Here is a 26,936-nt window from a genome sequence, read left to right as displayed (position 1 = left end):
AAATTGTCATAGTGGGTGGCTGTCACTGCATATACATGCAGAAAGGCTGCCCTCTTGTTAATCACTTTTGAAGGATATAGCCAAGTTCAATTGCAGAGATACACAAAACTCACTGGTATTTAAATCCAGTATTTTGGTTTAAATATGGTGGTATATTGAGTAAGTCTTAGTAACGATTGAAGATGGGGAGGTACAGAACCAGTATTTAAAAGTATCCCCAATATGTCCTTCTAAGGGAAGATATACCAGCCAGATAACTAGTGCCATGCTGTTTATAGTTTGGTGCATTGTGTGTTTGCTGTTGTAGCAAAGGTGAATGCATGGTGCAAATGCTGCAAGGATGGGATGTATCCAGGGAAGACAGACATACCCTGTTTTGATGGTCAGGTGAAGTCCAATGCAACTAGCTGCTTTCCTGCATTGTATTCTTTCTATCATTGAGAGAATACAAATATGATTGTATCTTCTTACTAATTCAATCCTTCATGTTGTAATCAGCCATAGTGAGTTACATGTGATTCTTTGAGGTATTTCTGGACCTATTAAAATGAACAAAATCCTCAAAATCTACAAATAAGATTAAACCCTTTTGCCCCTTCGTTGTGATAAGTAGTAGGTGAGGGAAAGCCTGTGGATGTTGTCTACCTAGACTTCAGCAAAGCCTTTCACACTGTTTCCCACACCACTCTCCTGGAAGAACTGGCTGCTCATGGCTTGGATGGGTGTACTCTCTGCTGGGTGAAAAACTGGCTGGATGGCCAGGCCCAGAGAGTTATATGAATAGAGCTAAATCCAGTTGGCAGCTGGTCACAAGCGGTGTTCCCCAGGGCTGTGTTGTGGCCAGTTCTGTTTAATATCTTTGTCAATGATCTGCATGAGGGGACTGAGTGCACCCTCAGTAAGTTTGCAGATGATCCCAAGTTGGGCAGGAGTGTTGGTCTGCTTGAGGGTAGGAAGGCTCTGCAGAGGGACCTGGACAGGCTGGATCAATGGGTCAAAGCCAACTGTATGGAGTTCAACAAGCTCAGTACTGGGTCTTGCACTTGGGCCACAATAACCCAATGCAATGCTACAGGCTTGGGGAGGAGTGGCTGGAGAGCTGCCCGATGGAGAAGGACCCGGGGGGTGTTTGTCAACAGCTAGCTGAACATGAGCCAGCAGTGTGCCCAGGTGTCCAAGGCAGCCAACAGCATCCTGGCTTGTGTCAGGAATGGTGTGGCCAGCAGGAGTAGGGAAGTGATTGTGCCCCTGTACTCGGCACGGGTGAGGCCACACCTTGAATAATGTGTTCAGTTTTGGGCCCCTGAGTACAAGAGGACATTGAGTTGCTGGAGTGTGTCCAGAGAGGGCAACAAAGCTGGTGAAGGGTCTGGAGAGCAAGTCTTATGAGGAGAGGTTGAGGGAGCTGGGGCTGTTTTGCCTGGAGAAGAGGAGGCTGAGGGGAGACCTTATCGCTCTCTACAACTACCTGAAAGAAGGTTGTAGCAAGGTGGCTGTTGGTCTCTTCTCTCAAGTAACAAGTTGACAGGACGAGAGGAAATGGCCTCAAGTTGCACCAGGGGAGGTTTAGATTGGATAGTAGGAAAAATTTCTTGCCCTTAAGGGTTTGTCAGGGATTAGAACAGGCTGCCCAGAGAGGTGGTGGAGTCACCATCCCTGGAGGTATTTAAAAGACATTTGGATGTGGTGCTTAAGGACATGGTTTAGTGGTGGACTTGGCAGTGCTAGGTTAACAGTTGGACTTGATGATCTTGGAGGTCTTTCCCAACCTATATGATTCTGTGTATTCTGTGTATGCAGATATTTTGTGGTATGTTAACAGTGTAAAGTACTCGATTGCTTCTACCGCTGTGTAGACTTCCAATTTTAACTTGGGTTTTTTTTTTTCAGAGCTTTCAACATTGCTTGCAACTCGTTGTCAAGATTTGATATCTTAAAATACAGTTCTCAAACAAACTCCATGTTTGCCACTTTATGGCATAGTGAATATGTGATTAACTGAAAGTCAGCAAATTGATCTGAAATGGAATTCTGGCATGAGTAGTGCCAGCAGATTTTCTTTAGTCTTTCTATGTATTCAGATATGGTTAGATTATAATGAAGTGGATGACATTAGGCTGCCTGGTTCACATTTCCCTACCAGGTGAGGTGGAAAGAAACTACTTGTTTCCTTGATTTGATAGAGTGATTGGTTGTAATACTTCACTTACAACTTGACTCCAGTCATTAGAAAGACAGTGGAAAAACCACTTCAGTGGAGCCCTACAGCTCAATGGTTCTCAAAGGGCCAGCAAATGTGAGCTTTGACTGTGTAGCTGGCCCTCTCATCTCTCCAGCAGGGAGTACGGTGTGAAAGGTTAATGTAGCAGAGGGAGGAAGGAGTTTGGTTCAAGTGGCTTAAGGAAATGCTGCTTGGAACTTGATGAAACCCTGGAGAAGGTCACACAGGAGTCAGCGCTTAGGCTGTCACACTTTCTCATCTGACCAAATGACCAACTGAGAGGCTATATGTAAAACTACTAAATCTCACAAGACAGGAAGTATCTAGTAAATGCAAGACAAGCAGCTAGAGGACATAAGCAATTTTATGTGGATTATTCCAGTGCATTACATGAAATGTAATTTTGGGTATTACAATGCTTTTGTTGCAAAACTTATATTAGCTGCAAAGTTACAAGATGAGTCTCATTAAAAAATATGTCTGAATTAATGGGACCAAAACCAACCTTGAATAAAAACGTATTAATCTGAAAAATATCTAAATTATGTACTATAAAGCAGAGGGTTAAAATATTTTGTTTTAATTTAATAGAAGAATATAAGCCAAGGACATGTAATGTTGAAACTGTTTAGTACTTTGTCTCTCATTCTTTATGTAGAAAACTCACTCCAACAAGTCTTAAGTATTAGGACACTGAGTTTTGCAACCCTAAATTTTTCCACAGCATAAATTACAGTAGTATATATTAAAAGAAGAGAAGAAGATTTGAGAACCAATTAAAATAACTTTATATTTCTGGAACACCTTTTTGTTTAAAAATTTCTGTTGCATTTTGCAAAACAATCATTTAGAAAGGTAATTTAAAAAATTACACTAGCTGCACAAGTAGGTTATTAGATAAAAGAATAGTATGGAACAACAACAATAATATCTATTTCCACTCCAACTTTTATTTAACTTCTGTTACAAATTTGTTTACTCAGAGTGAAGTGTAGCTTTTAAAAGTATGAATTTTCAGTGTTTCAGTTTGTAGGGACTTAAAGGCTAGCTGTCTGTTGGGAATTGAAAGACTTTTTGTAGTGGCAGAGAATAACTTCAGTGAAAGAAGCTGAGCGGATTTTTTTGTTTGTTTTCATTGGACACTGTGCCATTACCATCAATCCTGGCATATTTTTGATCCTGTGATTCTGTAGCCTGTCTTTCCCTTTCCTGAGTACTAGAACTTCTAAGTCTTTATGAACTTGTAATGATTGATATAAAAACTATATATTTAACTATGAGTTGAATTTATGCACAAATATTTATAATAGTTTATATATAAATTAGCTAACAATGAATTGGCTTTAATTAGTGTCCAGAAGTTAAGTGGGATGAAGGTAGACCTAAATACATATCAGACATTTGCTGCTTAAGGGGATTAAATGTATATTTGTATCTTTAAAAACTACTTTATGTTAGTATTTGTAGGTGAAATTCAGCAACCTCGTGTTCAGTACAGGCAAGGGTTTGCCTTTTTTAATAGTAATGTATTGTAAAAGTGAAGTGCTGTGTTTCTGTTAGGCAGTCAAAACATGTTATCTAGTTTCCTGAGAGCCCCAAATTGTTAAAATTAAGTGTATGTGATGCTTCTGTGGTCCACAGGGCTTTATGTTAAGGTTTGAGAACTCATTTTCTTGCTGCTAACAGGGTCGTCTTCAGGATGGTTAGAAGTGACCCCATCAGTCTGTCACCACACAGACTTGTGAGGCCTGTCCCTAAAGACAGCCTGGTTGATTACCTGCATGTTCCAATTCCAAGAACGATGTCTCTTGGAAAGCAAAAGAAGAGGTGGAAATGCATGCTCTCCATTTACTGAGGATGTTTCCTACCCTCAGAAAACCCACAAAAGTAACAAAACAACATGTGAGAGAAGAATCTTTTCCTGATTTTTTTAAAGGATTTTTGTTTGGATTAGGCTTCTAGTCAGCTTCTCAAATAGTTGGAGGGTCTTTACTCCTTTAAAATTGGTGGGGGTGGGATTATTTGCTAAATGATGGCACTGCCAAAATCAAGGTCAGCTTCATCTTTTTACACTGTAGTGTATCTAACTTTGAAATTTTAATGTTTGGGAGTATTTCATCTCTCAGGTGACAAACTTGCTTGGCAAGGACCTGTGCTTTTTGATGTTCCCTGTTCAACACCTTATAAAGTGTACCCTCTTAATGATGTGTGTGAGGAACTCCTGGAAAGCATTTAGTTTTGTGTTGCCTATAGCTTGTCAGTCATTTCAGTAGCAGTTTTTGTTAGTCCTGGGAGTACAGTTTCATAGCTGTACCATTTGAGCTAGTATTCCTGGAAAAAATGTTGAAAATTCATCTTTCCTTTAGGGAGGTCACCCATGGTTGTTTAGAAGCCCTTAATTTTCTATAAATGTTTGCTGAAACATTAATGGCTTGAACCTTAAAAATGCTAAGCACCATTATTTTCCTTCATGACGACTTGGGAGAAGTTAGATGCAGTTTCTGCAGGAACAGCAGTCTGAAGAAACTGGGAACAGTGTGAAGAAATCTGGAACATATGCTGCCTAAAAGCAAAGAATTGACCTCCTGAATACTGCTTTCCACATTGTATAGCTTTGAGAACCTGATCTTTTTTTTTATTTAGAGTATCACATTTTGCCTTTTTAATCTTTTAGGGACCCATATCACACAATCGCTGCAATCAATCCAGAGAAATTAAATATCTTCCAAACAGTGAGAGAGATAACAGGTAACACACTTCTGATTTCATCTATTCTTAACTTCTCACTTTGCATTTATGTTTGTCATTTGTTGGGTTTTCTGAAGAACAAAAAGTGCTTCTTTCTTTAAACTCACCATGGTGTAAATTTCATAAAAGTTTAATACACAACAACTTCAGTATCTGTTGTTATTCACAATGTGTTTTCCTTTGTTCATAAATACAAAATACCCATTATGTTTGGGGTACACAAGCATCAGAAGGCCAAGACCTTACTGTCCAGTGGGCGAAGGGTCTTGGTCTTCGCTTGAAAGCATTTGAAATATGCCTTGGAAAAAAACCAGACAAGCCAATCTGGTTTTGCAGGTACTTCTTTTGGTCCAATAGCAGATGCTGCTGCAAATATGCTGCTGTAATTTAAAGACAAATGTGTACTGTGTGGGGTGGTAGTCCTTCCCATGTTTTGTGGCTTTTCAGTGGGGTCATATAGCTAGAACTTATTACTTTGTTTTCTTGCATCTTGCTTCTTGTTGTTTCACCACTGGGGAGACAGACAGGAAGATACTACAGCTTTGAGTTCTGGATTGCTGATTATGTATAGGTAGGGAAATGGAAAAAAAAAAAATCTGTTCCGTGCACCACAAAAAACTCCAACTCTCTGGATGCCACAGCATGATTGTAGCTGGGTGGAGCTCAACAAGTGCTCTTGGGGAGATTCCGACTGGACACAAGAGGAAAATTTTCACAGTGAGGACAGTCAACCATTGGAATGATCTCCCCACAGAAGTGGTTGACTCGGCCACGTTGGACACCTTCAAGAGTCGTCTGGACAGGGTGCTGGGCCATCTTGTCTAGACTGTGCTCTTCCTAGAAAGGTTGGACTAGATGATCCCTGAGGTCCCTTCCAACCTGGGATTCTGTGATTCTGTGAAGTGTTTGGCATTTGAAATTACTTCTCTCCCACATCCTTTGCCTCTCAAAAGTTGTGTATTTCAGCAAACCAGTAGGATTAAAAAATGAAAGTAAGCTTTAAATCTCTCCCTAATTAACGTCAAAGATAATCTGGCATCTGGGTGTCTAATTTGCCATTCTTAAGCACATTGTCTAATTGACAGTCTCAGCTTTACTACTTAAATAGAATTACCCCTATGCTTAAAGGTGTGCTACATTTCAGTCCAGTACCAATTCCAAATCATAGGGAACTGCACTCTCTAGAGGCCTGTGTAGCACAAAATAAGTGGTCCCACATACTTGTGCAGAGAATGCTCTCTGGTGATGAGCAGTCCTTACGTGCGTGCACACACATACACACACTCAGAAACAAACGCAAGTTCTTTGTTTTAGGAAAGTCTTGTCATCTTTTAGTACATCATAACAGATCTCTTAACTTCTGTCCCAACTCTCTAGCACATTTTAAAACTAAATGCTCTTAATTCAGGCAACTCTCTGGTTTTGCTGCTGCTGTTTAGAAAAGGCTGGGAGGCCTTACAGGATTTCAGCTGGTGTTTAAGTTCACCCTCACAGTGGATGTTGAAAGTGGACGGAATAGTGCTGTGACTGTTAGAGGCCTCCTTTGCCTTCTTGGAGGAGACAGTGGTAAGCAGCCTGATGAATTCAAAGACAGCAGTCTGCAGCATTAATTACCTGTTTATTTCTTTTTCTCAAACCAGCACTGTCTTTCCTGTATAGGGTAAGCCTATCCTAATTCATGTATGTGATAAAGTAGTCTTTATGGCTGAAGTAATTGATATTTGTATGCTTGCCTTTTTCTTCTTCAGGGTATTTGAACATACAGTCATGGCCTGAGAATATGACAGATTTCAGGGTCTTTTCTAACTTGGTTACCATCGGTGGAAGAGCTCTCTATAGGTAAGGTACTTTCTCTGTTGCTGGAACCGTTTTTTACTAGTATCCAATGACTCCTTGTTCAGTAGCATAGAATGCAACATCCTTTGGGGAGGGCATCATAAATGGATATGGTTTTTCTCTGATACTAAAGTATTCATTAACAGTATCTTTGCTAATCAGTTGTTTATAATGGGTAATACCTTTTGAACATTACAATTAAAAAAAAAAATCTTGGTTCATTGCTGTAGCTGTTAACTCATTGTCCAGAAAGTACATTTTATGATTTAAAATACCTGTGAATGTGAAACTTAACTTAAAAGGCATTAATAGTAGAACTTAGCCCCCTTATCAGGGAGTTTACATCGTTGAGATTGGAAGTGCAGGCTTATGTGCCCAAGGAACAATGCCGTCTTAAGAAATGGTAAAAGATAAATACACGGAAGAACACTGAAATCACTGACGTACTTTGAAGGTGGGGTGTAACTTTGAAGGTGGGGTGAACGTTAGCTCTGTAGTGCCATTTTTACCAGAGATATTTCCACATGAAAACTCATATGGAGGAATAGGTTTGAAGAGAAGTGAGATATAATGAGGGAAACACAAGAAAGGACCTGAACGATATATACAGCAACTCCTGGTTCCCCATTGTGTAAATATAGCAAGTCAGTCATGGGATTCTGCTGGCATCTTAAACAGCAACCCAAGTAGATTATGAATAGCAGTGAAACCTTGAGATTAAATTACAGCCTCGCATTCTGTTTGGAAGCAGCAATTTTTATTTGCAACAGCTGGAAAAAAATTTTCACCATTAAAATACAATAACTTGAAGGATGCCCAGAAACTGGATATTGTCTTCACTGATCTTTAGTCATAAAATATGTGCAGTCATTTCCATGTTACACAGACAATCATTTACCATTCCTTTGATGAAGAAAGGAGATAACCACATATTACAACAAAAGAAAAATGAAATGTGGAAAGTGGGCTGGAAAAATTTCCTTGAAAATAACAATTTCTTCCTGTATTACGAGAAATTACATTAATTTGATGCCTGACAGAGGCAATACATTTTGCACGACTTTGTCAGTTTCTCCTTAGCATATAAACTATCAGAGTATTAATTCTGTTGTCTTAGAAAAAAAATATCTGGATTTCATTCAGTTTCATCAACAGCGCTTTATCTCACAAAATATGTTAATGGATGAAATGGAACTAGATTAAGTGTTTTGCTGGCCCAGTTGGCCTAGTGCTGTGAGCATCAAAGCTTGCAGTATCACAAGTCTCACAGGGCTCATAATTTTCTAGGCAACAGAACTGTTGCTGTCAACAACTGGATTTTGATACATAAAATATTTGTGTCACCCCAAAATAAAAGTTTTCTGACCAAATTTCAGGTTTGCCAGAAAGATCATCTTGACATTAGAAACTACTTCTAGTGGGAAATTCCCTACCAGCTCTAATAACTTCTGCCTTCTGGAGCTAATTCCTGTTCTCTCTTACTTTTGTTTTCATCACAGTGGCCTTTCCTTACTCATCCTAAAGCAACAAGGCATTACCTCTCTGCAGTTTCAGTCCCTGAAGCAAATCAGTGCTGGCAATATCTACATAACAGACAACAGCAATTTGTGCTACTACCACACTGTCAATTGGACCAGCCTCTTCAGCACACCCAGTCAAAAGACGGTGATTCATCGAAATAAAAAGGCAGAGAACTGCAGTAAGTACTGCTGCTCAGTGCAAATGTTCTTGCCTATGATTAGCTCACATGCGGGTAAAAATCATACCACTACTGATAGGACACACTGCAGTGAGCAGGCCAGAAACTTGGCTCATGTCTCTTGGAGCTCTGTGAACATCAGTGGAGCTATGATCATTTACAGACTAAGGATTCGGTCCAGTCCGCCTCTGAGCAGATTTATAGGTAAATGAGATGTTTTAAGCTATGAACAAATGAAAGGGAGAAGAGAGAGGGCACTGCTTCCTTACTGTGATGTGAACTTTCCAGATGAGAGGTCAGGTTTCACAGATACGAATTCTGAAAGCCATAAATGGGGAGTGTATGTAATGTTCATGAAAGGCACTAATTTTACAGATTTGAAAAATCCCTTTCCTTATGGAATGAGATTAGCATCTTTTGTTTCTCCTACCATTCTTCACGAAAGTGGCCCTGTCTTAATCCAGAAAGGTGACTTTTGGGACTGTTTTTGATCACTAGGTTCCTCTTTTCTCTACTTGACCTATGTGATAAGGAAGACTACTTTCAATTGGGCCTGACTGTCTTTCAGGAAAACTTACATGCCAATACCTGGACTGAGATCATAGTACTGAAAAGCAAATGAATGCTACGTAGCAGATGAAACAATTTGGTTATGCAGAAATCAGGCAGCAAATTACATAAATACAGTCATATTGTAGCAGCAATGCAGTTCATGGTAAGCATCTGTTAGTCTGCTAGCAAGAGAGGAGGTTCATTGAATTGCTGTATGTTTAAGTGATACTTCCGGGTTTTGTGCCTGAACCAGCCAGAAATGTTTGTTTTCATTTTTTTTCAGGCCGTGGTCCTACTCTTAACTTATTCTTTTAGTTCTTTTTTCCTTTTTTTTCTTTTCTTTTTGCTTTTTCTCCTCCCTTTGAAGTACTATTCTGTTATGCTTTGAGAGAATTTGTGGCTGTGCTCATCACTATAATATGAGGGTACCTTCCAGTGTTAGGTGAAACACAACTACACATTTATCATTGCTGCTCAGTTATTTTTCTAATCTCTTCTACCATGCAAGAGCTACATGAAGGGGAAAGTCTTATTTGGCAGGTCTCTGCATGGTTTTTTTTTTTGTTTGTGGTTGTTATTGTTGTTGATATAATTGTTATTACTGATGTTGTTATTATTATTGTTTGGCTGTTTCTCTACATACAAGTTAAAAAAGTGAAAGTTAAAGAAATGCCTCTTGCTGTTGACATAGATCATTTAATTGTGACCATGCCTGAGTTGTAGAGGAAAAGGGTTGCTTCTTAACCTCCAGCAGACCACTGTCCACTTTTAAACTGCAGCATACTTTATCCTTTGATGTAAACATTCTGTTATGTGAGACAGAAGCACCTGTTGAACAGAACTTTTCTTGGTAGAAGTTTTTGTGTATGTTTGTAAAAGATGTCCTAGGTGTAGGTGGTGAAACTATGGATTATACCATTACGTTTGGTAGAACGTTTTATGGGAAGGCAATACAGAAGGTGGAGGAGAGATGTAGTGTCTGCTGCTTCTTCTTTGGTGAGGAATTGCACAAGGGTGTCCTCTGTGTTGAACAGCTTATGCCCTGGTGTACTTACTGCTGTAACACAGCCAAAGGCATGAGTAAATGAATCCAGGTGGCTGTCTGTGAGGGTAGCGTAGCTCTCTTCATGATGCAGAGATGATCAAACACGTTATGATAATGTCCTGTGGGAATGAAGCATTGATGAAGAGTCCAAGAATTAGTCCTGAATAATGAAATGAGTTAACCAGGTACAGGACAAAGAAGGTTGCACAGTCTCTATTTTCAACACACCCAACTTTAACTTGTTCTGGGTTAGCTCCAGTTGCTCAATGTCCATGAGCTTTGTACCATCTTAATGGCTTCTGTTCTCTTGGTTATTTGGTTTTTTCCATCTTGAGACTTTTTCTTTGTTTTGAGTTCTTCTACTGAGTATTAATATTATCTGAATATTGAATAAGAGCAGCCTTGCAAGAGAAAAGCATGTGTTTCCTGGTACTGTCAGCTCCTTAGAAACTTGGAGGAAAGCTGCTGACTTCCCATGAATAGCTAGTGCCTTCAGTCCTGCCAGCTAGAGCATTTGTAGATGGCTTGAAGTTCTGCTATTTACCCTGTTTTTCCTGCTCTCCCCCTCCGCCCCACCCCACCCCAGCAAAGCCTACTATGAAAAATGGTATATTATTTGGCAAATAGAGGTGTTGCCAAGAAAGATAATCACATCTGCCCAGGGATGGTGGATTGCTTGTTGCTCTTCCCTGGTAGTGTTGCAGTGGTATAGGATCAAGTGGTGGGGAGGAGCCTAGTTCTGTGCTAGCAGTCTAGTAACAAGTGTGTTTTGTATGTCGTAACAGGAAGAATTAGCCCTTTGAGATCTCACATAAGGAATTTCTTCAGCTGACAGAACAGAATCTGTCTGAAGAAGCACAAGGCCTTGGTGACCGTGGAAGAATCACTAAGGTTATATTCCAGGATCCTAGTGGTCCTATCTTCCTGTGAGATACAGGAACCTGTGAATCTTCCAGAGAGCACAAGATTCCTCTCTACCATATGAAAAACTGCTGGCTGTGGGAGAAACATCTTGCTTTTGCTGCTCTTTGATGTTTTCTAACAGCAGATTGGCTATAGCTGTCTGATAATGATGCATCATTTAATGAAAGAACAACCAGCTGTCTTCCATTGCTAGAGATTTAGTATAAAAATAAAATAAGCAGTCATAGAGTAGAACATAGGCCCCATGTCTCATACAGAAATGCTTCCTCCTTGCTTCAAACTCTCTATAATTCACAATATGTTAGAGGACAGCGAAAAACCACTCAGGTAAACTTTGTAATGTACTTTTCCCTTCATGGAATAGTGTCCCTTTGTTTCACTGGTTTTGAAAGCTGGGGGACATAGCTGAACGCAAGTAGTCTGGAAGATATACCCATATTAGTTGTCAGGAGTCCCTTATCAAATCCCTCTTTGCCCTTTCCTGTGATCACTAAGTTTGAGTCCATTGAAGCAGCCACAATTACTGAAATATGGGTTTCCAGGGCAAACGGAAACTTGGATGTACTGTCACATCATCCTCTTGCACTGTACGTCTTGGTGCTACATTTGCACACAAAGGGAAGATGTCAACTTTATTTGACTTTTAGCTTGTGAAAGGATTTGTTATAATAGAGACTCATTATTTTCCAGGAAGAAAAACACTTCTAAAGATATTTTATGAAATTTAACACCAAGAGAATCTTCATGAGGAAAACAATTCTCATTCATTTCATATTAGGGAGTCACAATGTAAGCTACAGTACCAAGGGACTGGTTTTAAAAATGGACTCTAACCTGTGTTCATTAAGTGGACTGTATCTAATGAATGTAGGCTAGGGGCCAAGTTACTCCGATTAAAAGGCAGTGTCTTAATTGACTTTCTGAATCCTGACAGGGGACAGTGGTTTTCTCTCTCCGTGCACATATGTGTGAATGAATTGTTTAATGTTTTGTGGCCTTTTGAGAGTCAGCATTAGATGAGAAGAGCTATCCTGCTGCTTCAACTCTGCCTGTCAGTCAGCACCTCTCTGGAGCTAAATGGGTTCTGCTGCAGGTTAGATGTCTAACTACAATCTCTACAATTACTTGGAGTAAGGCAGAACTGTTTCTTAGAGCCAGATGTGTTTTTCCAGCATCCTCTGAAATATCTGTGATTTTCAGGATAGGCCAATGCACTGGGGTTTAGGAGAGTTTTCTCTGAATCTTCCACTGCCTGAATGTTTTGGATCTGAGGGCAAGACTCTAGGGTTTCTATCTCTGCCTTTCAGTTATTTTGCCGTTTCTAGACCCCGATCCTGCAGATGCTTGGGCATATGTTCGTGCTTCCCTGAGTGACAAATAAGACTAACCAGAATGGGGAAGGGAAGTACATAACTACTTGCAGGATCTGAATCCATCCTCTAAGGTAGAAATACTGTCGGCTTGCATGGTAACGAGCAGGGTGTGAATTCTTAATAAAAATATCCATTAAAGATTTTTTTCACATGGTTTCCAGTGAAGAAACCAGTCTAGACCGTGTTAATTATTACAGCCACTCTCAGGTATGTTTATTATTATTCTTTTGTATATTTTGAGTCACTATCAGCTTGTTTTTGATCTCCTCCCTACCTAGTGATTGTTAATGGCTTAAAGCAAGTTACAGCAAACATTTAATATCCATGTGTAGCTTTTCTTAAAACTCATGTAAGAGCTTTCAAGATCTAGTCAGCATCATGTTTACGTTACTGTTAGGATATATCACATGATGATGATATCTTTTCTATACTGTTTAACGTTGTGTTCAGCTGACCATATAAGTCAGTGAGGAAATACTAAAAAAATTTTTGAGGGAGTACAATATTTGTTGGGAGGTTCAGTCTATAGCAATGTATCATTTCTGAGATAACACTGACATTATAGGGTTTGGCAGAACTCTGGTTTTTTTGTTGTTGTTTTTCTAAATAGGAAGATAAAGACAACAGACTTCAGTCAGTGGAAAATGCTACAGTTATTCAACACACAAAATATCCTTTATGCTCCTGATACCATCAATTGTTTCATCCTGCTATTTCTGCCACTTCTTAACAATCTTAAAATACTGAATTTTTTCACCACCTTTGAGATGGCTTTTCCAAAAGCTGGTTAAAAGCCTAGGGCAGAGTTCTCTTGCTTGTAGAATGTTGAAAATCCAGGAGCAAAACATATGTGTGTTTTGCCCTTAAAAAAATCCATAAGCCCCACAAAGCATTATAGTTTTGTCTTTCTAATACTGTCCCATGCAGGGCCAGAGGGGGGTGGGTACCTGGAAGGAACGTGGTTGCTCTCTTCTTCACCTTCCCTACACACAATCAGGGACAGAAATGTTAGTGTCAAGGCTTGCGTGCACAGGGAGCATATAGAAGAAAGTGGCACCTTTGAGGCTGAGCACCATGGAAAGGGCAGCAGTACGTGATCATCAGCAAGAGACTTCTGAATTGTGTAGACCCTAAAAGACACTCAGGCTTGGGGGCCGGTTGCAAGAGAAGACTTGAGGCCAAGGGACAAGTTGAGGCTTCAATGGCTATTGCATCCTTAGTGTCTGATAGTATCTCCCAAGGTTGTTTAAGAGTTCCGGTGTCAAACGGGCACCTTCAAACTGATAAGCCAAGCGGAAGTTAATTGGAGAACATTTATTTAAAATGCAGAGCATGAAGCTCTCATCTGATGTAGACTTTTAATTGTCTGCTACTGTAAGCTGTAATGTTAAACACACTTTGTGCATAAAACTTAGTTATGAACATTATTAATACAGAGTGAATGACTATGAAGTTATTTGCTAAAGAATGTGATCCGGTAGTTAGATTTTACCATTGCTCTGAGCTAAGTGAAGAATCTGCCTTTTTTCCCCAGCATGTTTTTTTTTATGGAACAGTCAGAGTTGACTCATGTCAAATATGAGTGCACACAAAATAAATATAGAAAAAATGTTCTTTTACACAAAGTTATTTAAATAATTCCTTTCAGCTTTAGAGACACCTGCAATGTACAGTGAAACCTTTCCAGGCAAAGGTTGTTATAAATGTGATTGTTGTTAATTGGTGGCTAAATTGGCATAATTCATAACTTGAATGAATGATTACATTCATTATCAGGTGTGATGCAAAGCTAATTGAAGTCTGCGGGAGCTTTTCTATTGAGTTCACGGAGCTTTGGATCAGGCCCTTAAGGCTATAGCCAAATAACAATAATTTTTCTTTCTTTATATAGCTAATTCACTTGTGTTCTATCTAGGTTAGGGAAAAACATTGAACCTTTCTGCTTCTAACCTGTGTGACCCCATTAATAAAGAACGAACACTTGTTCTAAATTCCTGATGAAAATGAGTTCCTGTCAAAAGCATTATTGTTCTTTCCTTTCACATATGGCCATGCGATACACTGGAGCTTCAGAACATTCTCAGCCCATGGAAATGCCAAATAGAGTGTATAAAACTGAAACATTTCTTTAGTCATTCCTATAATTAAAGAAGAGGAAGAAAGACAAATGTAATGGGTTTTTATAACTTGTCAAAAAAACCACTCCCTTCTTGCCAAGATTAATTACTGAAAACATTTGTGTGATTAGAAATAAGCAGAATGAAATAGTGATTTTTTTTTTCTATTGCTTTTTTCATAGACTGCAGGCACAGTGTTGGCTAGATTTCAATAGGGCAATAATGATTTTCTTTACCGAAAAGCTCTCATTTTATTTGCATAAGGATACTCAGTGTATTTTCTGAGCTATCTTGTAATAGTGTTACTTGATATTTGAAGGGATCGTTTAGTGCAACACTGTGTGTGTGCATGTGTAAATAAATTCTGATCCCAGAGTAGTCTGACAGCTGAGAACAGTGAAAAGAATGGAAATCACTAGTAATAAAAGCACAACTTCAAGTTACAAAAAAAGGTGAGAAAGCAAATAGGAAAGCACCTTTCAATGACAGGAGTGTGTAAAACAAAATCACAATTACTAATATTCTTAAGGCTGAAAATGAGAACAAAGGGATCTCCAAAGCAGGGTGAGTTTTTTTTATTGCATGACAAGTACTTAAGGTGAGTAATTGACTAGAAAATTATTCATATAAATGTTTGCTTAATTAGAACTGTGATGGTTTCTGGGTTTGGGGCTTTTATTCTTTTTCTTTTTCCTTTGTTTTTTTCTTTTAATTTGCTGATACAGTTTCAGCCTGAGGCTGTTTGTTAATCCCAGGTGTCCCTGTGGCAGGCAGCATGAGGCAGAAGTCGTACATTTGTCTGGTCAGTGTCAGTCACACATCACCATGAGACTGGATGAGATCAAGGGAGACTGGCAGGCCAGGCATGGAGTGCTGGAATCTGCTCTGAGGGACCGCTCAAGTGTGCTCTAAATCATAAAGCATCATTTGGGTTCCCTTAAAATGACCAGCTGTATCACCTGGAACTTTTTTCCTGGGTGCTCTGGTAGGCAATGAACATGAAATAGGCCAAAACTGGCTTTTAATACCAAGTCAATGCGCTTCCTGAACTGTACTGCACAGAGCCAGCATTAGACTGAGATATACGTGAAATGTCTAAAAGTAGGTGAAAAATGAAACTGTGTGGGCTATATGTGTAGCATATGCAAAAGCAAAGCTTTCGCCTAGTTCCTTCAATTTCTATGAAGTTTAATCAGTGGCAGCATAGTGGAACTGCTGACATCTGCTAGATGTTATAAAAATGTTGCCACGCTTAAAAAAAGTTAGGGTTAGGACAATAATAAAAAGCTGTATTTTTTTTGTCTCTGCTCATACTGGCTTTTTGGTTCCTTCGACTGCAGCAGAATGACTCCTGATTTACAGTAGAGCTCAGGAAAAAAGAATGAGACATCTCTATGTAATGGCAGGCCGAATAGCTCAGGTCTCTCTTGCCATGCTGGAATCTCTGAGAATTAATATGCTTTAAAGGAATTAAATGAACACCTGAACACCTGAAATTACTCCTAAATTATTTTAAGTTTAGCTGTACTTGATTTGAGCTTTGAGGCAAAAGAAGAACCGGAAAGATACTTCTGAACACCTTCTGGAGTTGTCATTAAGAAAGTACATGTGATATAAAAAAATAATATATATATTTAAGCATTCCACCCTTGAGAAGACATGAGTGTGCAGACTTTTCATGTCTGAGGTTATTTGTGGTATTGTACAGTGCTCAGCTACCTGCTGAATTGCATGTATTGTACAGCAGAACCATGCAGGGTCAGCAACAGCGCTGTACAATTAGGAAGCATGCTGGCGAATCTCTTGGTCTTCGATCAGTTTGCCTGCAAGGGCTGGAGGACATGAAGTATTCGATTGGTTCCTACGCTGCTTGTAAAGGTGAAATGTCCTTTTTCAGCACTGAATTATGAAAATGTTCTAGGCAAAAAAAGAAATAAGTAGATGAAAATCTGCCATTCTCAGTAACACAAAATATTACAAGAAGAGAGGAAATATGGACAAAGTTTCACTCCTCCTGCCTGCTCACTACATGGGCTAGGAGAGAGAAACCATGTGTGCAACTGTTGCATATTTTTTTTCTGAAAGAGGTGCTTTCTGATAAATTCAGTGGTCAGAAAGCAGGGTGATAGTGGGAGGAGGGCCAGGACAGGTAGTGTATATCAAAAGAAAGCACTCTGCCAGTATGACACGAACTTCCTCCATATCAGCAGGAAGAAGGAGGTGCAGGAGTTGCCTGGTAGGAAACAGAAGAGGACATAGGCTAGGCATGCCGTATAGATAAGAAAGACGGGTTTGACAAACATGGTGCCAACATCAAACAGTGCTGTATGATGGAAAGTGGCAATTAAAGTGCAGTTAAGGAGCGAGTTGCTGTGTGAAGCAGTGTGCTCACCTGGTTGCTATGACAGATATTCAGTGGTTCAAATGTTGGACATTATATACACACAGCACAGAATAACCAGTGTTAAAACATGCTGTAGAGAGCAGAAAACGTCTTTCTGCTGACTCTTTCATGATTTAGAAGGTCTTTGTGCTTCTCAGTTAATAAAACCCAGTATGCTTTTTAATTGTTGAGGTAGACTGTAATGGACAGTACCTAACTGCACAGTGTTGAGCCTTGACAGTGGAGACAAGACCATCAGGTATCCTGAAATGAAAATAGGGTGTTTTTTTCCAGTCACTCAGCTATGCTGCTGTACTGAAGGAAGTGTACAAAAAAGAGTGTGCAAAGAACTACGGTCTTTTTATTTAATACAAAGCTGCCAGAGGGCTTTTTGCATTTTGCGAAAATATTTGCTGTTGATTTTGCTATTACCCCTCTTTAAATGTGTGCTGGGTGTATTCAGTTGCTGTTTTATAGGTGTATTCTGTGTTTGTTCCCAACTGGCCATCTTCATTGCTACAGCGTGGAAGAGGTGGTAGAACTCTGCCAGCAAACCTACTTTTAATTTATTATTTGACACTTCCCTCAAGTTGTTTCCAGTGGTTAAAAACAAAACAAAGCACCAAAAAAAGCAAAAACCAAAAAACCCTAACAAACAACCAAAACCAAGTGTTTATATATTTTCCATCTCTGATGTTTCAGATCTTTGCTATTTTTAATCTACTCAATCTACTACATAACCATCGCATAAAACATTTCATCATGCAAAAGTGAATCCAAAGTCCAAATCAAGAGGTCTACCCTTTCACATGCCAGGTCTTGGCTGAATCTGTGCAACTGGGCTTTTTTCAGATGCTGGAGAGAGAACACGTTCTGCTCTTTGCTTATTTTCTCCATCTGTCACAGTCAAATAGAAACTTATGTAGAGAAGAATTTATATAAAATAAAAATACAGTACTAATTACATCCTTTAAAACAACCTTTCCCCTTCACCCTTTGTTCATTTTGTTTATCTGAGCTGAATTTTAGTTTTGAGTCAGGGACCATTGTTCTTTTTACGTGGTTTTTCAGGTTTTAATGTAAAGGCTCTTTGGCTCTTCAGGTGCTTTTGTAATAAACAATTAAAAATAAAATGTAGGTAATGATGACTTTTCTTCAACTTTTTCCCCACCATCCATAAGTTTTATATCAGGGGGTCCTCAATTCAGAGGTAGTGTTTTGTATTTTAGTTTAATAGCCTTTCTGTGGATTTGGGCAATTGTTTTTTCAAATCCTTTAGATTTTTTTTATTTATAATGTCCTGCATGAGGGAATTCTGCAGCTTGATCTATACTTTCTATGAGGAAAAATCTCAGTTTTTAGCCCTATTGGTCTCCTGTCTCTTTGAATGCCCATGAGGGACATGGAAGAAGCAGTGAACAATTTTTTCATGCTTACTTATCATCATCTTGTCATTCATGATTTTATAGACCTTTATCATCTCTTTCTCAGCCATGTCTAAGGCTACTTGTCTGTTTATTCCAGGTATAGAAGCTCTTCTCTAGGTTTTATGATCCTTGCAGTGCTCTTAAACCTTTTTCTCACTCTACTTATCCTTTCTGAAAGGAACAGACAAGGAGTATGTATACTGTTCAAACTGTGAGCGCATGGTGTGTTTCTGTAGTGGTATGATAATGTTCTGGTTTTTCTCTATTCTGTTTCTAGAAAATCTGAACACCTGTACTTTTTTGGGTGTGGCAGAATGCTCAATGAAATGTTTTCCTTTGGATTTTGGAGGACTATGTAAATTAATTAAGGTATCCTCTCTCTCTGCAGCTGCTGATGGAATGGTGTGTAATGAGTTATGCTCAAGTGATGGCTGTTGGGGGCCAGGCCCAGACCAGTGTCTCTCCTGCAAGCGCTTCATCAGGGGAAGGACCTGCATAGACTCTTGTAACCTCTATGATGGGTAAGATATTTCCCATGTACTTTTCCCTAAAGTTACTGAAAACATTGTTCAGGACTTCATTGAGTAAGTTATTTGGGTTTTACATTAATCTGATTCCATTGCCAATATTACTGATTTTGAGTGAAATATATTGTGGATTAAGTTTTAAGTATTTCCAAATCTGAACTTGTGTAGAAGGATTTACCTAGTGTTCTGCTGATTAAAATTTTCATGTAACATCAAAAATTTGTTGCATCTTTTGCGTTCCTGATGATACGAACAATTTTATTTATGTGAAGACTAAAAAAACCACCATTTGGCCCTATTTGAATATTTACACACCTATTCAGAAACACATACAATTATGTTCTTTCAGATTAGTTAGATTTAGGCATGTGATAAAGCATAAGGACCTCGAAGTAGGAAAACTATCTCTTTTTTCTCTCTCATAATACACTATGTATGTGTACAAACAAATATAAAAAATAAAACCAACATGAGTTCTTCCTCCCTTTCCTTCTCCCGCTCACACATGTGAATCATCTTTCTGGAGGATGGGTGGGAGAATACTTACATACAGCACAGCCAATGTGGCTGAGTCTGGCTTATGACAGAAAAATAGAACTGAACTGCTTATATTAGCTGCAGCATAAGAAATTCATTATTAGGCTGTGGCAGGAAGCAGGTAGAATTTCACTTCTGTGTAACAGTATAGCAAGGTCCCTGGCACCTCTTTTAAAGTCAAGATAAAAAACCTAAATTATTTTAATTTTTTTTTTCAGCTCAACCTGCTAATTGAAAATAAGATCACTGTATGGTTCTTTCTCTTTCTTTTCCTGCCTTGGATGCCAACTCATGTAACTGTTCTGGAAAGAGTATTGAATAAATTCCCATATGTATGTGAAAATACTCTAAAATCTTCTATCTGGACAATGCATGCAAAAAAAATCTTGTCAGAGTACAGTTTTATATGCTTAAAAGCCTGCCTCCCCCCAGCCCCCCCCCCAAAAACAAAAAAAAAAAAACCAAAAAACACACACACAAAAAAAAACCAGTTGCCATCTATGGTTGTCTTCTCATATGCACGGGAATATACCGCACCTCATTTGGTGGGTGATGTCTCCATGACATCTGTCACAGTAAGATCATGAGGAGGCTGTCATGACCAGCCCTCCAGTCAGGATGTTCTGATCTGTATAGATTAGTGAAAAGTATTTACACTTCCCACAGGCTCAGTTCTTTCCTAAATATGTGAAGTGATTTGTATCCTGGGCTTGAGGAGAAGTTTTTTGTTTGTGTGTCTCAGAGGTTTGCACATTGATCTCCCAGGGCAGCAATGGTATTTCAGGGTAGGGTCAGTTTTATTTGACTTCTCTTTTAGTCCTCAACAGGAAAGCTCTGTGTCCAAAGCCAGAGAAGGGTGAGCTCGCTTGCCATGGTCAAGTGAGGTGTTGCTCAGCTGTATTGTTGCAACAGATCCTTATGGCTGTAGAGGAGCAGAGGGGGAACATGGGTAAACTAAACATAGAAGCCTTTACCTGACTATTACTGGAGCCCACTAACAGGAGTGCGTGGCACATCTTTTAACTGGTTAATGCAACAAGATGAGATCCATCTGCAAAGCTTAGGTCTCCAGTCTGAGCTAGTTACATAGATTCTCTCTGTGGTTAGTGGGAGAGTAGTGACCTGTTCAGGTGATAATTCATCTCAGCCTGGAAGAAGGTGGGGTGAATTGTGTTGAGAAGGTGTTGAAGATTTTTTGTGAGTGGCAACTGAAAGCTGAAATGAGACATCTGGTGTTCGAAGGAAGAAATCCCACCTACTATCACTACTTTTTTTCCCCCTCCTCTAAGTGGTTAACAAAAAAACCCCAACACACCCAATCAATCACTTGGGTGAGAGTTTCTTGTGGATGCATGAAATAAATGAGCAAAAGGATTTGCTTTGACATTTTATAGATTCAGACCTCAGTCTAAAATTGTTGATTATGAGCCTTTTGGAGAATGGGCTTTAAAACAGGAGCGTGCACAGAGACTTACCTAAAATAACAAGAAAAGCACTGTGATCAATGCTTTTTCTAATCCTTTCCTATCTAATAGTGATGTCTCACATATAACAAGTGGCTTCCTGAATCTGAGCCATGAGGGACAATTCCAGAGATAAAAATTGAGAAATGGGCTGCTTTGTCCTGTTAATGACATCCTTATTTCTTAAGGAATGAGGAGAAAAACAACTCTAGTTCTATACTGGTAAACAAGATGTCTACTGCTTTAGCTGCCTATGAATGAGGTTGCTGATGGGGCTGGGTTTTCAGCTGGTATGAAGCTGCATAATGTTGTTAACAGAAGTGATCTCAGCTGGAACAGTCTGCTGACCTTAGCGAAGCTGAAATTATTTCTACCAGGTTGAAGAGCCAGCCATTTTGTCTCAGTTTTAGTCTTGCTTTTGCTTTCTCCTAACCTGCCTGCAAAATATTTTGGTAGGGAATTTCGAGAATTTGCAAATGGTTCTGTCTGCATGGAGTGTGATCCCCAGTGTGAAAAGATGGAAGAAAACATGATCACGTGCTATGGGCCGGTAAGAACAACATTTGTTGTATTATTGGCTAGCTTGTTAAAGTGTACTAAAGTACAGGCATTTTCTGCTTATAGAATTTAGAGTGGTTATTGAAAATTAAATTTAACAAAATCAGAAAATATGCATGTTCTGCATGTAGGGGAGTAATTCTGCTCGTGTTAAATTGATGCTGGGAATAAACTTCCTTGGATCAGCCTCCCCAAGACAATGGTTTAAAAAGCAGTGTCCTTTTTTGAGTTGCCTTAATGCCTTAGTGGTAGAAATGCGCAAAGTTTTGAAATGACAGATGGCGTTGTGATCTGAGTGCCCTCTTTTATCACTGTCTTCATTCTTTATACTCAGCTCTGTCCTGTTCTACTACAACTCCAGTTACCTTTTTTTTCCCCAAAAAGAAAGTATATTAATTTGTCTCAATCTATCAGCAAGCATCAACAGTATGTTGTTTGGAGGTTTATTTCCTTAGGTTAACCTTATATGTTGTTTTGATAGATAATTTTTTTCATGCACCCTAAAGCAATGTTAACTGCAGCTGTCACCTTTATAGTGGCTAGTGAGTCGTCTTTCAAAGGTTATTTCTCTTTTGTAAGGTATAGAAGTTGTCTCTTTCTTTTAGTCTTTTGAATATTGCCAATATTGAAAGTCATGACTATCCTGGGCAATATGGAGTTGTATATTAGGCTCTTAATCACTGAGAAAATTTAACCTGTAGCTTATTTCTGTGATTTACCTACTGAATGGGGAAAAAAGAAGGGCATTATACTGCTAATCATTCTCATATTAATTTTTGTGGCAATACTGTGTTTTATGCAACACAACCATAAAGCAAGAAGCTAATGTTTCAAATGTTCAACCCATGAGGGAAATTGGGATTTGTAGTAGGATTTGTGGACATAAAATCCTAGACCAGTGCCCAACCTGAACACCAGATTTGGTTATACACTGGCTTCTCATTGCAGCTTTAAAATTTTACTTTTACATTCTCCATGAGCCTTGGTTTGTAGTTCTTAACAGTCTAGTATACATACGTATTAAGAAGCGGACCGTGTAGTTCTTTGGTATTGTTGTGACCAGATACTATAGGGAAAGCACAGTGTAAAAAGTAATTCTGGAGTGCAGAGGTAGGGGATCCCACTGAAAGGCCACTGCAGTTGCTTTTCAGATATGGTTCAGTACTGAACAGTGTTGCAGGAAGTTTCTCAGGTGGGCATGTCCTTTGTGTTAAGCACACCAGCAATATTGAGAAACCTGTTTAGAAGCTGGAATCGAGTCTGTCACGCTACAGATTAAGTTTATGGCCAAAAGCACTGGGATTTACATGTGTGCTGCTCTAACAGAGGCTGGAACCATGAACTGTTGGAGAAGAAATGCTGCTACAATTATTGCTGAGTGTGGTGTCATGCTAGAACCTACAATTCTAGTGCAGCAGGGAAAGGCAGAGTGACTTGAATGAACTGCATGTCTGTCTTTCGTGCTCTTCAGGGACCTGACCACTGCACAAAGTGTTTCCATTTTAAGGATGGTCCAAATTGTGTGGAAAAATGTCCCGATGGTTTACAGGGGGCCAACAGCTTCATTTTCAAATATGCTGATGAGGATCGTGAGTGCCATCCATGTCATCCAAACTGCACCCAAGGGTAAGTGCAAATTCTGTGTAGTGAGCCATCCTATTTACTGTTTATAGCACATCATGATTTAGATACAGTTTGTCTTGGTAAAGCACTTGTCCCACTCCTGAAAACAGTGTGCGCAGCAGTAACGTAACATTTGATTTCCAGGTCTCTCATGACATTCAGGTTCCAGTCATGAATGTCTAGCAGCTTATCAGAAAAAAGCTTACATCCCCATTGAAAACTATAGAGAACAACTTTTCACGGTAGTGCTCTTAGCTTTCCTTCTAGCTAGAATGGGTTTGTAGCAAATGCTGCCATTGACACTTACATAAGCGTAGGCCTGTACAATTACTTTATTTTTAGTATTTACTTGTTGACAGAATCTTCGTCTCTGCTTCTTGGTATTGATGAACAAACCCAGCAGCACTGCCTTCAGATGAAAGTGTTACTGCCCTTTTTCATATGGGAGCTGATGCAAAGGGTATGTCTGAAATCAGACTCTGTACAGGAGTCTGAGCATCAATTTCTCAAGTCCTGTCTAAGTGCCCAGAATCACTTGTTCATTTGGAAATGTACAGCCAATATGTCTGAGCCAGGATTAAGAATCTTTGCAACAAATTAATAGTAGTCTCATATACAAATGTTGTTTTGCATGGGCCATGTAAGTTATAAATATCTTCTGATGAGACGGTTGGTGATGTCCAGCATGTAAAGAAATGGAGGGGCAACCAACAGGGAAAAAAGAGAAAACTTCAGCCGGTGAAATAATCTTTGACAAGAGGCTTTTGTTTAGCAGCTAAAATTAAACCAGTAAATTATTCAATGTAATCTGGATGTCAACAGCTGTTGCCATTCAAAATAAGACCTTTTGCTGGTTTTGCAAATCTAATTACAATAGAGCCATTAGGGAAATGAAAGTGAGATCACAAAGACACAGCCAGGATCTGTTATGGATTTGTCTTCCCCTCAGACCCTTTAAATCAGTTACGCAATAAGAAAAATGCAGCTACTGTGGAAGAAGAGAGTAAGAAGAAACAATATGAAAAGATGATCTCGCTGCAGGAGCTCTGGTCCTGGCTTTAATAGATGGTAGAAGTTCCAATTCTGATCAAATTTGACAAGCCCAGTTATAGATGATAGATTTACTGTCTGCACTGTGTATGAAGTGCCTTGCAGCTCTGCTGGCTTCTAAGATGACCAGGATGCGACACTTCTTCCCATTCCCCCCTTCTTCTTTGCAGAGGTCTAACTGATCTATTACTGATCTTTGTGGCACGACTGTCTCTCCTAGACCAGGAAAGGAGCAGAATGCCTTTCCACTGAATATGCATAAGTATTTTGCAATTGGTTGTTTGTTTTGTTCTCCCTGGATAGAACAGGATCAAGAAGTGAGGCTTTTTATGCTTTGTGATGAAAATCTGACATTCTAGTTTCATGAACAAATAGGAAGAGCATTAGGCAGTTGTAACTGAAATTACCAGTATTCACTGGCAACCCTTGGTGACACAGGGTTCCTTTATGCTGAGTTACGCTGTCATTTAATCCTTGAACTTTCAATTTTCTCTTCTTTTTGTTTTCTGCAGCTGATTAGGTGAAAGAATGTCTTATCGTCAGAGATATGACAAACTACCACTAGTAAAAGGGCCAAAGGTCTCACCCAGGTTACATTGGCAAAGGTGTGGCTGTCTCCCAGGTGAAGAGCTATCCCTTTGCCATGAGTCAAATACTATTCCTTATAGAAATCTTCATTCTCTTATTAAAGAGTTAATGTGTTTATTCTTAGGTATTTCGTTACCCTTCATAAAAACAACATCCCACAACCCCCAAAATCTGAGTAAGCATGGGTGTTCTTTTCTAGTGTTCCTAAAGACTTTCTGGCATGTGATTATGTTAATGAAACTGTTAATGACTGCCCCAGATGTTTGGGGTTTATGGGTTGTCCATCTTCTTGCCAATGTTGTCAAGGGCTGAATATGCCCACAGTGAGAAGTGAAATCAGTTACTCTCTCCCCTTTTCTCCTTCGATGCTGAATTCTCTAGTTGCATACCCTTTCTTTAGAAATTAATATTTAAATTCCCCTCACTCAGGATTCTTCAGCAAAATAGGTTGTGGAGGGAACATATCTTGATATTTGGCTCACGGCTGAATGCTACGGAGAAATTGTAATTCTACTTCGTCTGGCATGTCTGTTCTGCTCTCTGTCAGATCAATTGCTGGAATACGATGCCCTCACAGTACAGCTTGGATAATCATCAAAAAGTGTTGAGTTGCTGCAGAGCAGTGCTCCAAGTGTGGTATTATCTCATTCCTGCAGGGCTGCTCTCTTTGAAGCAGGGTGCTTGCTAAAATATATTGTTAGTTCTCATATGTTGCTTCTAGTCATCCCCACCTGTTGCTGTCACCAAAAAAGATAGCTGTCCTGCCTCTGTGTTTCCTGTGAGCGTTTTGCCACAATTTTGTCATGGCACTTGTAGATGATTCCTTTACAGCCTAGAGCATGAGGTTTGATAACACTGTTCTCTTCCCTTGTTTAAGTATAATGACTGCTTCTGTTAATGTAATTATCCAGCCCTGTTAATGATCTTACATTGATTAAGAGAACTATCAGGTGACTTCCTTACATGCAACAACTGTGCTCTTGGCCTTGCATCCCCATGATAAACATCAGCTACTTGAAGCCAGTTTGGAGCAGATATGAGGCATGGGGGACAGCTATCCCATTTAATTCAAGGGAGTCAGAAAGCATTTGGCACCTCTTCTTACAGAGCTAGCCAAAATGGAACACTTTTACGGAAATAGGATGCTAATTATATAATAGCATTTGACAGTTTGCTTCCTTGCAGGGCCAGACGGAAGTGGGAGATCTCACTGGACACCTCCCCTCATCATAGAAAGCCATTTTTGCACACAGCTTTTTGAAGGAAGTGTATTACTCTTCACCAAAATTTTATTTTCCTTGTAAGCCAAGACCAGAGAAGTCATGGGAACCTATCAAAACATGTGTGGTCCAGAAGAGATTTGAAGGCAGGAGGACTGTCTTGCCCCTAAAGCTTAGGTGTATTTTTAGGAAGGCATTATGAATTCCAGATGAAACAATAGTGCAAATTCTGTGGCAATGAATTCTGAATAAGGAACTGTTACTGTTTTGTTCATGCAAAATTTCCTTCTGCCCCCTGCCCCAGTTCAACATTCTTCTTATCCCCACCATTATACACTTCCTGTTGTCTAAGTAACCCTCTTCTTTTGAGTTGTCTGGCTTTATCCATAGCAATAGTTGGATGACCAGGTCATCGCCACAACTAAGGTTTTTTCCTGTTCAGGGTTAATCCATTTATGCCATTGTATAATCAGTTTTGTTTGTTTCCAGTGACAAAGATTTTTGAGAATTCATCTGACTAGAAATGGCTTTGCTACTCCACATCTGTGAACAGTTAAGACCTCACCTTTCAATCTTAAGGAAAACTGATGAAAGACAGTATTTGTGACAGAGGGGGAAAAGGAGTGTTTCAGGAAAAAAACAGTTGTTACTCCAATTTTCAAAACTACTTTAACTCATTTTCTTTCAGAGGATGATTATCTGTAAAGCTTTAATAAGCTTCAAGCGTGGTTTTCCGCATAAGATACATTGGACTGTTGTAAGGTACTGAATATATCATTAATAAATGGGTATGTATCAGTTAACCAGTTCATATTACAGAGTGAACTTGGAAATTGAAGTATCATCCAGACTCCAAGCAGAAGAAGGAACCCTGGGGGTGAATGGAGTACCAGTGTGATATATGATTGTGTCATGCTTGTAGTTATATCTGTCAAAAAGCCTGAAGCCAAGGAAGTTACTTCCAGAGGAAAAATAACTGATGACTTGGTGGTGCAAAATAACTTGTTAATAGATATTGCCATTACTCACACAGTATTGTACTTTA

General features: G+C 39.3%; 1 protein-coding gene across 4 annotated transcripts in view; it reads left to right on the top strand.

Annotated features, from left to right (window-relative positions):
* ERBB4 (erb-b2 receptor tyrosine kinase 4) overlaps positions 1-26,936 on the top strand; it is a 651,514-nt gene that overhangs the window by 464,855 nt on the left and 159,723 nt on the right. For all 4 annotated transcript variants that reach the window (XM_064452102.1, XM_064452100.1, XM_064452103.1 and 1 more), the window contains exons 10-15: positions 4,896-4,969; positions 6,718-6,808; positions 8,305-8,504; positions 18,714-18,846; positions 21,309-21,402; positions 22,882-23,036. In XM_064452102.1, the coding sequence (XP_064308172.1) occupies positions 4,896-4,969; positions 6,718-6,808; positions 8,305-8,504; positions 18,714-18,846; positions 21,309-21,402; positions 22,882-23,036 (747 nt within the window). The remainder of the gene's footprint in view (positions 1-4,895; positions 4,970-6,717; positions 6,809-8,304; positions 8,505-18,713; positions 18,847-21,308; positions 21,403-22,881; positions 23,037-26,936) is intronic.

Source organism: Phalacrocorax carbo, chromosome 5 (assembly GCF_963921805.1).
Source record: "Phalacrocorax carbo chromosome 5, bPhaCar2.1, whole genome shotgun sequence".
Lineage (NCBI taxonomy): Eukaryota > Metazoa > Chordata > Aves > Suliformes > Phalacrocoracidae > Phalacrocorax > Phalacrocorax carbo.
Note: the sequence above shows the minus strand (reverse complement) of the source record. Positions and strands in the feature narration are given on the sequence as shown.